Genomic DNA, 13391 nt, shown 5'->3' with positions numbered 1-13391 from the left:
CCTCCCACGACTATAAATCTTTTTTCAACATGTATTGGTTTTAACTCGCTGTATTTTTACATTTTACTTTAATTTACTATTATTGTTTTTACCAGTTGTTTGGCACAGATAGCCCTGCTGCTTTGCTCCATAAAGCACCGAACAACCAATCTCCCGAGGTTTTTGACACCGTCACAGGAGTCATTCAGTACTATAATGGCAAATGGAGACACTGATGGTCAGTGATGTTACTGCCATTGGGCACCATGTAGTGGGTCCCATTTTGATCTCAAACCTAGGATCCCTACTTCTGTAATTTTATCTGAGCCTGTTCTGTTGCGTTTCACCACTGTTGTTTCCACACCTGCTTTTGGTTATCATTTCCTCTTACAGATGTGGGTCAGTTAGTTCGATTATTGTCTTGAATTCTAAAAATATGTGTCTTTTCTCTTTTTTTAAGTAACTTTTTGCTGAACCCCTGGCTTCTCTGTTGCATGATCTAGCTTCACCTGCTTCTTTTCTTTCATCTTAGGGGTCTCTCCTTTTCCATTCCTTTCTTTTTTTCTCTCTCTCTCCATTTTCCTGATTTGTTTTGAAAGAACAATACCATAGGTTTTGAGCTTACCTGCTAGAACTTTCGTTTAAATAAACCAATTTTTTGTTTTTTTGTCTTTGTTCTTTTGAGATACATGTTGTTTGTTGTTTAATCCATCTTTTACTTCTTTGTTCATTTTTATACTTAATCCTTATTTGGAGGCTTTTTCATTATGACCCTGTTATTTTTACTGGGACAACTAGTACATATCTGTTTTCCATCTTATGCTCAGTTTCTTCCATTTTTTCCCCCAGTTACTGTGGTTTAATTTTTCCTGGGTGTACTTTGTCAGGTTGCCCTACTGTTTGACTTTTGGCTCCCTCAGTCTCCAGTTCAGGACTTCTGTCTTGCATCTTTTTTTTGGGGGTGGTGGGGGGGGGGGAGTATTTATTATACATTGACATTTTGAGATGCAGCTCTTCAGTAATCATCTCTGCTTACTGTGGTTTCTTCTTCGTGGAACCTGGGAGCCTAATCAGGCTTCTCATTGTATACAGCTTTGAATGGTTGTTTATTGTTCTCTTCTTATTTTCCATAGTCTTCCTCCTTTGAGTGCTGGCCATCACGAGTCTTGAAGGCGATTTGTTTCTAGAGCCACCCCTTGGTTCCAGTCCTGTGTTAAGTGCCATAGGACAATTCCTCAGTCCTACTTTGAAGTTTTACTCTTGTCTCGTTATTGGTTGGTCAAAGATGTGAGGTTGTTGTTCAGATATAAATCTGTTCTATTTGACCCAGCTTTTGTCTTTCCTTGGTTTTTGATGGCTAGTTTTCTCACTTTTTGGGTTTTATTAAAACAAATTATTAAACCTTTCAAATATGCATTTGAAAACATGAATAACATATAATTAATTAAAATATAAAAGTAAAATCTAAATACAATTTATCTGTCTATCTAACTAACATGTATCTAGGTGAGAAACATTAAGTGCTAGAGATAACAAAAGTGACAACAATGCTAAGAGTGGTTTGATACACTTGGTAATGAATACAGTATGCCATTTTTAAAATAACTATTGGGAAATATTAGTTTAAAATGAGCTTTTTCTAATAGTTATGAACATGTATGTCACAAGTACATTTTTTGTAAATATCAAATTAAAAGTGTAGAAGGTGGGCTTCTGTTAAGGGCTCCCAAACTTTATTTCTCCTTTCTCAGAATTTACCCTAAGGAATTTGAAAGAAGGATGTGTAAACAGCCCAATTTACTTAGTTTCTGTATATGTATAGAAGTTTAATGTACATATAGAATTATTCAAGTTAGAGACTGAAAGTTCAGATTCATCACACGACAACAAAACTGGAGTTTAAGAAAGTTTTAAATGTTTCCTTCCAGGTAAAGGAGTTAAAACTTTGATTTATAACATACATTACAATGCTAATTTCATTGACGTACATTCATTGCAAAGTTACTTAAGTAAATTTTGAATGTAACTCAGTATAACCTTGTGAAATGCTGTAAAGAGAACTTGTAACCTTAGGGTTAATGGGACTTCTAAGTTCATTTGTTTATAATAGTGTTTTATTCTCATGATGAAACTGTGACTCTTATCCAGATGGTTCAAAATATAGTAGGTACTGCTTCAAGAATTCATTTGTTTATAATAATGTTTTTGTCTCAGGAAAGAAATATTGGGATACCACTGGATGTGATTTTCCTTTTCCGATAAGCATCTTCTGATGGGGAACCTTATCACTTTCTGGCACCAGTCTGTTCTGCTGTTTTTTGGACTTGTTGGATTTCTTTGTCTACTCCTACACGTTGATAGGGTCTGCTTCCGAATCTCTGAGCAGCTGGTACACTAGACATTATGGGCTCATATGAACCCATTTTCCCTGGCTCCTTGATGTTGAGCATTGATGAGGAGGCTGGTTGTGATTTAGAACACACTAGAACTTGATACAACATCCTATATTTGCAGCCTTCAGAGGTGTTGGATACATCATTGAACAATGTGCTTTATCCATCATCTCAAAAATCATGGAAGTAAGCTCAGCCCTAGGTGAGAAAGGCAGTGCAGAAAATTTGTAGTATCACTAAAATCAATAAGGAAAGACTCTGCTAGTTCTTCTTATGTCATCATTATGTATAAGTAAGGAATACTGAAAACGTCATTGGATGGTTAAAAAAATGAAGATAACCACATAACAGGTATAAGAAGTTGATCTTAAATGGGCAAATACAGTATCAAATAAACCCCTATTGGTCAGAAAAATTGATTCAAGAGTATGGGTTGAAGGTTGTAACTTCCCTGTTACAAAAATATTTTTTTCAGGACAAAGCGATAAACCAAAATAAAATTGTGATCAATGTGTATATAGCCCAGAACACTATCCCTATTACCTACAGACTGCTGTTGATGCAGGGGTCCTCAGGTCACAAACTTGCCTCTGAGGCTGTTGTAGCCACAACAATGATCTGTAGCTGTCGTGTACTCCACATTCCCTCCACTGCCATATGTAATCAATAAGAAAGAAATGGAGGATTGAGAGTATACACACAAATGATTGATATAGAAGGAACTCCAACCATGAGAATTCATTATGACTTACGTCTCCCCTACCTACCAACATTGGTCAACAACAAACTGCTTCGAACAAGAATATCCGCTTCTTATGGTGGTGTCATATCACAGCCTATATTTTCATGCACAACTAAGCTCATATCGATTATGTTAAGAGTGTAATAGAGTTTTAAACAAATGCCAGTCTGCTGATTAAAATATTTATGGATATCAGATAAAACATTAAGTTACCATAACTTTACATTCATCATGCCCAAACATACTTTTTAAGACTTTTATTTGCTCTTTTACACCTCAGTATTGTACGACTAAAACATAGTTTGCCAACACTTAAGAAACATAATACAAACTGTGTGTACATGCAAGTGTATCAGGAGCCTATGTTACTGTCATTTCTTCTGCCCAACTCACTACCTGTGTAACATTTCAGTGCCTTGTTTGGATAAGTAACTTCCCCTGGTGTACCCATGGGACAGTCTGATTTGACAGGGGAGTCATAATGATTTCAGTTTCTGGGAAGCCTAGGACTACTTGTCAGCAAGATGTGGTTGAAAATTCATCAACAGGTCAATACATTGATTAATTTTTGGAGTGCATATTGGTGTATAGAAGACATTTTACTACTACAAATAAATGACCTTATAGCATCATATTGTTGTTTTTTTTTAATTGGACATTCATCGTTTCAGCTTCATCAGGAGAATTCCACTAAAACACAAACCATAACTACAAAGCTTCACATAGTTTAATTAATAATTTCTAATTGAATCTATTGTGTGTGTTTGATGTATTAAGTAGTAAACCTTATTGTTGAAATAAGTAACTGTTACCTGTAGTAAACAAAAGTTTTATCAAGGTTACAGGTTGAAATAAAAGATAAGATGAAAAAATAAGGTGATTAAAACTATAGTCACCATACCTTGTCCCTATTTATCTGTGGTCTTAGTTCGATGAGAAGAGCTTCTTTGAATTTTTTGTCAGTGTACTTGGTGGTTCTGGTGAAGATTTGTACAGAGAATGGTGGTTCCAAGTCACGTGTTGTCCATTATTAGTTTAAAGGTGATCTGTTGCTGTGCTTCTTTCATGTTGTTGTTTAGAAAGAGCATCAGTATGTTATTCTATCCTTGTGTGTAGGGTTCTTCCACTTTCCCCTATGTACGTGTGATGACAGATTTTACATGTAAGCTGGTAAACAACATTGGAGACAAGACACTCATCTTTAGATTTTAAACACATTTTTGTAAGACAGTTAGCTTTATTACATTGTAGGGTAGTGTACTGAGATTTTGAAAGTTGTTTTTTTTTAGGGTTGGACCTGGCCGTTCTATAACTTTAATTGGTAGTTCAGGTTTCCTGATTATAGTTTTTATTTTCTTGGTGATAGTTTCATCAGTTAGAGGTGTTATAAAAATAACCTTTTTAGTGTTATCTTTAGAAAATAAGTTTTTTTTTCTCCTTGTTCATCTATGTTTTCTCATGTTGGAAGTGCGATGCTGATTTTTGTGCATCATTGTTCTTGAATATTTTTTTGATGTAAAAAGATGGATATTCATTGCTCAGAAGAAGTAATTTTTAGCATGTATTGTTTTCTTCACTATGGTTGTGATTGATTCTCTTTAATTCTTCAATAATTGCAATTCTCTTGGAAGCTTTGGGATGATGGGAGTTGAAGTTAAGGAAGAGCAGTTTTCTTATTGGTTTGTGAAACAAGGAAGATTGTATTTTATTGTCATTTATCCTTAAGGTAATGTTACTTGGGGCAAATTGGATATTGGGGTCTATGGAACTTAAAAAGTCTAAAAATTTGATTAAAGAAGAAAGTCTGTGGTTCTGTAGTCCAAACACATCATCAATATATCTAAGCCAGAGATCGGGGTCAGTGTTGGTGTCCTGATGCCACTCGTCAAGTGCTGTTGTTTCAAAAACATGCATAAATATTACAGCATAAATAACATTGTCTATATTAACAATTGAATTGCAGATATAGTTTGTTATTCAAACTAAAATATCCATCATGAAGGGTAAAATGTAAGATTTCTGACAGTGTCTATTGTCAGTCTGTACATCTCCAAATTGTTTGTGATTCGACATAAATTTGCACACTGCATTGATGTCATCTTCTGTTTATATAGACGGGTGAAGAGCTACGACATCTAATGTAAAGAGTATTGCTTTGTTTGTCACTGTGTGTGATACATTCTGTAGCAGGTCTTGTATATTATTTAAATGTGCTGGAATGTATTTTAGTAATGACACCAAAATTATATGCATAAGCCAAGACAGATTTTTAGTGGCACTGCTTTATACTGAGAATATGGGTTTCAGTGACATATTTGGTTTATGTTCTTTTGATAAACCGTATAATTCTGGGATGCAGTTATTAGAAGGTTTAAGCTCACCCAGTAGCTTCTTACGGAGGTTACTCAATTTTCTAAATTCATAGCTTTAGCTATAATTATGAATTATTTTATTTTTTCATCCTATGTAACTTTGATAGAACATTTGTTTACTACAGGTAACAGTTAATTATTTCAACAATAAGCTTTACTACTTAACCATTTCAATACCAGGTTGGTAAATGTGATGACCTCGTAATCGTTTTGTACTTGTTATAGTTTTCATGCTATAACTTTTAAATTAGTAAGCATATGTTAACCAAATTTAACAGATTATCAGTAAACATTACAATGCTTTCATATGCAAAATATCTAATTTTTAAATAAGGCTTAAGGTTTGTAAAGTAATGTTTTTCTCATGCCTTTTTTTTCACATGTTGCCTATCTATCATGCAAATAAATTCAAAACTGCATTTGATTCTTGAGATGATGATGAGTCTGATGTTGTTACACGGTACATTTTAAAAATTACAGTGAGGAGAAACTGTGCAAGATGGTTGAAGAGAGCACTGCAGAAGATCTTTGAGAACACATTTGTTTCTTAATTCCCCAATTTATGCAACATGGCTTTGTAAAACAATAGCAAGCTGCCACATACTAGGAAGAAAGGGAGGTTGCTGGATCTGGATCATCTGATGAATCTAAAGCACTGCTTCAGGTGGGTTACACTGAGAACTATACCTGCATTTATCAAGACAAAATTCAAAGTGCCCATTGGAAACAAGAGAAAGTCAGCATTTCCATTGCAGCCCTTTGGCACTCTGGCAGACTTCACTCCAAGGTTATTGCATCAGACAACTTGACCCATGCTGAAGAGACTCTGCTAGCATACATCAGCAGGTTGTTAGATTATTTACATACAATCATCATGACAGTATCCTTCTGGTCAGATGGGCCTGCATCACAATTCAAGGATCACTACAGAGCTTCAGCTCTTCATTCTCTGGAGGAAAAGCACAACATCAAAGTCCTTTGGCATTTTTTTGCCACCTACCATGGCAAGGGCCTAGTAGATGGTATAGGTGGTTCAGTGAAAATTCATGTTTGGACTTGCTGGTCATTAATGCAACATCCATTGTAGAAGCTGCAGCAAAAATGTCAAATTTTGTGGTGTCAGCAACTGAGATCTTTGAATGTAACAAGTCACAGAAACTGCATGTGGTGTTTGCAGTTGCCTCTGCTGTGAAAGGCATACCCGAGTTCATCACTTGAGGGTTAATGATGACTCTTACACTGACAAAGGATGCAGCTAGTAATCTGGCAAACTTGCTGCATTTGGAGGCAGGTGGGGTTGAAAGGGAGCATGACAAGAAGATTGTTGAGGTGAAAGAATGGTGTATTCTTGAGTACAATGGAGAGTTATTTCCTGGTGAGGTGACATCTGTCATTGAACAGAACTATGAGGTGAAGGTGATATTCAAGGCAAGAGGCTTCTGGAAATGATGAGCAGAGGAGGGCAAAATATTCTACTCAAAGGACAAAATCAAAAAGAAGCTGGATAACCAGTCCTCATTAACATGCATGGATATTACTGCTTTCCAGATTTTTCAAAGTTACAGTTGGGCCAAGGATGTTCATAACTGCATGTTATTTTATTGCTAGAATATGAATATGGTGTAGTAGGTCATTCGAATATGAAAAAATAGCATTGTGGCAGGCTGTGGTCATATTGGACAAATTGTAACACCAGTTATGCAGTGTTATGTAATCATTCTTGTAATCTTTCACTATTTTTGTCATGTTTAATCATGTATATTTTTGCTGATATATAGCCTCTCTTTCATGAACAGAATTTGTCTTGTACGGCTTGTAGTTTTAGGAGAAATTTGGAATAAATAGCTAGAAGTTTTCTATGTCCCATTCTTCTTTACATCATTCATGCTCAAATATTTGATTGATAACAAGCTATGAATAATTTGTCAATGTGTTTATGTAGAGTTTGGTACAACTTTGCTAGAGTAAAGAGATGAAGAATAAATATGAATTAACAATGTAACTAGACCAGAGTTTACTTCTCCCATGCTGTCAAATTGTAATGGCAGTCATGACAGAATTGTTCTTAAAAAAGACAAACTCAGACAAAGAGAAGGTAAACATGGAAGTTGTCCAGACTCTTCCTAAGGTAAACATACAAGTTGTCCAGACTCTTCCTATGGTAAACATACAAGTTGTCCAGACTCTTCCTATGGTAAACATACAAGTTGTTCAGACTCTTCCTAAGGTAAACACACAAGTTGTTCAGACTCTTCCTAAGGTAAACACACAAGTTGTCCAGACTCTTCCTAAGGTAAACACACAAGTTGTCCAGACTCTTCCTAAGGTAAACACACAAGTTGTCCAGACTCTTCCTAAGGTAAACACACAAGTTGTCCAGACTCTTCCTAAGGTAAACACACAAGTTGTCCAGACTTTTATTAAGGGAACTACACAGCTTAGTGAAATTAATTAAAAGCTATACTGTTACAAGAACTATTGAAAAACTAAAATTCTGGTCTTTCAACCCAAATGCTGTCTCAAATTCAAAATTTACTAACACAGAACTGTGACTGGTTCTTGAGAGATCAGCTAACCAATGGGCAGAAGGATAATAGGCGAGTCCACTAATACCTATTATCTGATTCAGTGATAGAAATAGTTCAACTCACTAATCAACTACAGTGTTGTTATTCCTGTAAGAGATTCGAAGAAATAAGCTTTGGACTTCATCTAACCCTGCTAACCACTTAATGAAACTCACTGCATCCAAAAGAGAAACTGTGAAAAACAACATACATTTGAAAGTTTTTCTTTTGATTACAAGTCTGGAAACTTATAGTACATCTTTTTTTGGTGCAACATTGATGTGATATTCCCAGCATTCACCATGTTACTGGCATTAATTGTAAAAATAGGGAGTAAACTGTTAGTTATTACAAAGTCCCCATTCTCTAATACCATAGTGTCAAAAATTCTGTATGGTCGCAGATCTTGAATGATAATATTTGGTTTATGACAGTATGATGTATTTTTTGTAATATGCAAATAATAAGGTGCACCTGCATAGCTCAGAACTAAAAATTAACCAAGTAGTGAGTAATTTAATGTTGAAATCAGTTAGAACAGATGGATCATGGTGTTTGGAAATTTAGTGTGCAACAAAAACAAAGATGTATCACATACGTACAGGGGCCCTCTAGTAATATAACAAATAACAGACTGTAAGGTGTTTCCTCAGGATTGTTTTTTATATATATATTTATTTACATATAGTATATAGGAAAACTATTTATTTATTGTATTTTAGTATGAAAATAATTTTGAAATTTTATACCTGATCAATACTACCAAGCCCCTCCCCCTTATGAAAATTGCACCGTGTACTTTTAATCTTGAAAATGCCCCTGCAGGTGTAATTCTCTCTTCTCTTTAAATGCTGTTCTTTATTTGACATAAATAACATATGACTAACATAAGAAATATGTAGTAAAATTAAAGCAAAATGAAGAAAAACAATTCATGTTTTTAAAGTTAAGTTTGTATCCACTTCTCTCTGAAGTTAAAACATAACTGAGAGAAACAACAAGCAGACTAATCATAATTTTCATAGGAAACAGAATGAAAAAAGCAACAGTTTTAAATACTGAAAAATTTGGTGGTTTATTCCTGTGCTCGTTTATTCTAGAATGGCTGTTATAAGCTCGTGTTTCAAGGCAATGCATCCCCAAGCTCCTTTGTTCTAGAATATTTTAACCTGGTCAACAGAATGAGGAAAGTTTTAGGTCTTAAGGTTTCCCAACTAGAATTAAGCTATTGATGGAGGTTTGGGTTGCCATCAACTTTATGTTGACAAGAACATTTTGTGTTTTATAGTTAAGAAGTGATATTTCCTCGACAGAGCCATCAGTTGCAGGTGGATCCACTTTGCCACTAAGTATGATGTCTCGAGTTTGGGAACCAGAAGCGACACAGTTGGCTTTACCCAGTAGTCATCCAATACATACATACAGTTCACGTTCACTGGAAACACATGCTGAACTCGCAACAGGTAAGTATCAGTTACAATCAGCCATTAAGGCACCCAAACAGAATCAAAATTCATAATTATGGCTGGGCATGAAGAGAACTAAAAAGTTTCTTCTTGATTATCATTTATAGAAATTATAGATTTGAATCCTTCTAATAAAGAATATGCACAACTTTCAACCATTATGATGAATACAAAACTGACTATAGCTTGTGGTTTCTTATGCTTAAGGCTTGTAATCCATGAGAACTCCATTTTTTTAGAACAGTAACACAAGTGGTAACCTTTGTAATGTGGAGGCATTCTGAGAGAGGGAACAATTATCTTATACCATGTTCTAAGTTGATCTGTAAACTAAAAATAGCGTTTTTATGAAATGGCCTTTTTAAAATAATACTGAATGAGAAAAGTGTTATTTTTGGATATTTCAGTAAATACACAAGGTAGAGATAACTTGGTTATACCTCAATTGTTTGCTTTTTGGCTTATTTTATTTTGTAAAAGTTTCAGTACCAAACAGTACTTTATGTTCAAAAAAATTTTATAATACATTGAATAATATCCCATTGATAACATAGTATGGATCACACTCTGGACAATATTACATTCATAATGCACTGCACAGCACTAATATCACACTGGATGACAATATTGTTAGCAATGGATTACATAACACTGATAAGACACTGGATGTAGATGGTAATACAGAAGATTAAAGTGGTAACCCTCCCAAATTTATCCTGTATTACCCCTAAGGACGACTGCACTGATTATAAACCAGTGCATGTATAACACACTGGATGGAGCAGCAATGATGACACACTGGATTGCACAGCCCTGACGACACACTAAACTGAACAGAATTGACACCACTGGATGACAGCACTGACAACACACTGGATGACAGAGCACTGATAACACACTGGACTGAACAGAATTGACAACACATTGGATGACAGAGCACTGATAACACACTGAACTGAACAGAATTGACAACACACTGGATGACACAGCACTGATACCACACTGGACTGAACAGAATTGACACCACTGGATGACACAGCAGTGATGATACACCGCTGATAACACTCTGAATGACACATCACTAATAACACATCAGAAGAAAGACCATTGATAACATATTGGATGTCACAGTACTGACAACACACTGGGTGGCATAGCATAGATAACACTGTATGACATGGCACTAATAGCATTAGATGACACGTCATACATAACACTTGTTGAAACAGCGCTGATAACCATACAAGAAACAGCACTGATAACACTGGATCACAACATCTGTAACAATCTGGATGACAGCACTGATAACACACCAGAAGAAAGACCATTGATAACACATTGGGTGGCACAGCATACATAACACTTGTCGAAACAGCACTGATAACCATACAAGAAACAGCACTGATAACACTGTGGATCACAACATCCATAACAATCTGGATGACAGCACTGATAACACACCAGAACAAAGACCATTGATAACACATTGGGTGGCACAACATACATAACACTGTATGACATGGCACTAATAACATTAGATGACACAGCATACATAACACTTGTCGAAACAGCAGTGATAACCATGTGGATCACGACATCCACAACAATCTGTATGACAGCACTCGTATCACTGTGGATCACGGCATCCATAACAATCTGAATGACAGCACTCGTATCACTGTGGATCACGGCATCCATAACAATCTGAATGACAGCACTCGTATCACTGTGGATCACGGCATCCATAACAATCTGAATGACAGCACTCGTATCACGGTGGATCACGGCATCCATAACAATCTGAATGACAGCACTGATGACACTGTAGATCACAACATTCATAACAATCTGGATGACAATACTAATAGCATACTGGATGACAGCACTGATAACACTGTGGATCATGATCTCCATAACAATCTGGATGACAACACTGGTAACACTGTGGATCATGATCTCCATAACAATCTGGATGATAGCACTGGTAACCCTGTGGATCATCATGACCATAACAATCTGGATGACAGCACTGATAACACTGTGGAACATGTTGATCATAACAATCTGGATGACAGCACTGATAACACTGTGGATTATGATCTCCATGACAATCTGGATGACAGCACTGATAACACTGTGGATCATGATCTCCATAACAGTCTGGATGACAGCACTGATAACACTGTGGATCATGATCTCCATAACAATCTGGATGACAGCACTGATAACACTGGATCGTGATGTCCATAACCATGAATGACAGTACTGATAACACTGTGGATCATGATGTCCATAACAATCTGGATGACAGCACTGGTAACACTGTGGATCATGATCTCCATAACAATCTGGATGATAGCATTGATAACACTGTGGATCATGATGACCATAACAATCTGGATGACAGCACTGATAACACTGTGGAACATGTTGATCATAACAATCTGGATGACAGCACTGATAACACTGTGGATTATGATCTCCATGACAATCTGGATGACAGCACTGATAACACTGTGGATCATGATGACCATAACAATCTGGATGATAATACTGGATCGTGATGTCCATAACCATGGATGACAGTACTGATAACACTGTGGATCATGATGTCCATAACAATCTGGATGACAGCACCTCTGACCTATTGGTCAACATCACTGATAACTCATGGGATGAGATATCACTGATAGCTGTGTATCAGAACATTGATAAATAACACACTGAATAACATAACATTGATAACAGACTGGGTAACAGGAGGTAGCACTAGGCTCACATGAGAGAGCAGGACAAAGTGTTTGGATCTTGATCCTCATTAGGGAAATTTGATAGTTTTAACATGCTAGCTGATAGGCACAACAAACAGATGTATTAAATCACTTGAAACAAGATTTTTGTGAGCAGAAAGGGAATGCGTCCATAACATTCTGCAAATAGCTAAAGAATAAGGTTGGGATCTGTAAGTTAACCTATAATATACGTGCAACCAACTCTCATAAACTTCAGAAATTTCAAACAAAAAAGGCTCTCATTTTAAAACTTAAAAACAATGGAACGTTATTTCACGTACTCCGGAAGGAAAGCAAACATTCTCATATAAGTTTGATCTTAAACTGAAAAGTGTATTTAAGGAATAAGAAGAAATCAGAAAAAACAAAATATTCTCAAGTTCAACTGAAAAGCCACCAAAGTAATGAGGAAATAAAGATTCATATCAAGAACTGATATCAGTATGTAAAAAATCTTAAAGGATTTAATCAAATGTAAACCAACACATGGTTGGATAAAGTGAAGACTAACAATTCCATGTGATAAAAAACATAACATGGTTAGATAAACTAAGGACTAATGATTCCAGGTAATAAAAATATAACATGGTTAGATAAACTAAAGACTAATGATTCCAGGTAATAAAAAACAACATGGTTAGATAAACTAAGGACTAATGATTACAGGTAATGAAAAAACATACGAGGTAATGAAACATTACATTGTTAGATAAAGTGAGGACTAATGATTCCAGGTAATAAAACACAACATTGTTAGATATAGTGAAGACTAATGACTCCAGGTAATAAAATATTACACTGTTAGATAAAGTGAGGACTAATGACTACAAGTGATGAAACATTACATTGTTAGATAAAGTGAGGACTAATGACTACAAGTAATGAAACATTACATTGTTAGATAAAGTGATGACTAATGATTACAGGTAATGAAAAACATAACATTGTTTGATAAAGTGTGGACTAATGATTCCAGGTAATAAAACACAACATTGTTAGATATAGTGAAGACTAATGACTCCAGGTAATAAAACATTACACTGTTAGATAAAGTGAGGACTAATGACTACAAGTGATGAA

General features: G+C 35.6%; 1 protein-coding gene across 4 annotated transcripts in view; it reads left to right on the top strand.

The window, feature by feature from the left end:
* The window catches only part of LOC106465356 (longitudinals lacking protein, isoforms H/M/V-like), a 20935-nt gene extending 11241 nt beyond the window's left edge, over window positions 1-9694 (top strand). For all 4 annotated transcript variants that reach the window (XM_022393225.1, XM_022393227.1, XM_022393224.1 and 1 more), the window contains one exon: window positions 9342-9694. In XM_022393225.1, coding sequence (XP_022248933.1) covers window positions 9342-9572 — 231 coding nt within the window. In that variant the 3' untranslated portion in view covers window positions 9573-9694. The remainder of the gene's footprint in view (window positions 1-9341) is intronic.
* The last annotated feature ends 3697 nt before the right edge of the window (window positions 9695-13391 follow it).

The sequence above is a fragment of the Limulus polyphemus genome, unplaced genomic scaffold (genome assembly GCF_000517525.1).
Source record: "Limulus polyphemus unplaced genomic scaffold, Limulus_polyphemus-2.1.2 Scaffold1919, whole genome shotgun sequence".
In the NCBI taxonomy this organism is placed as follows: Eukaryota; Metazoa; Arthropoda; class Merostomata; order Xiphosura; family Limulidae; genus Limulus; species Limulus polyphemus.
The sequence above is the reverse complement of the archived record's forward strand: the minus strand, read 5'-3'. Positions and strand labels throughout refer to the sequence as shown.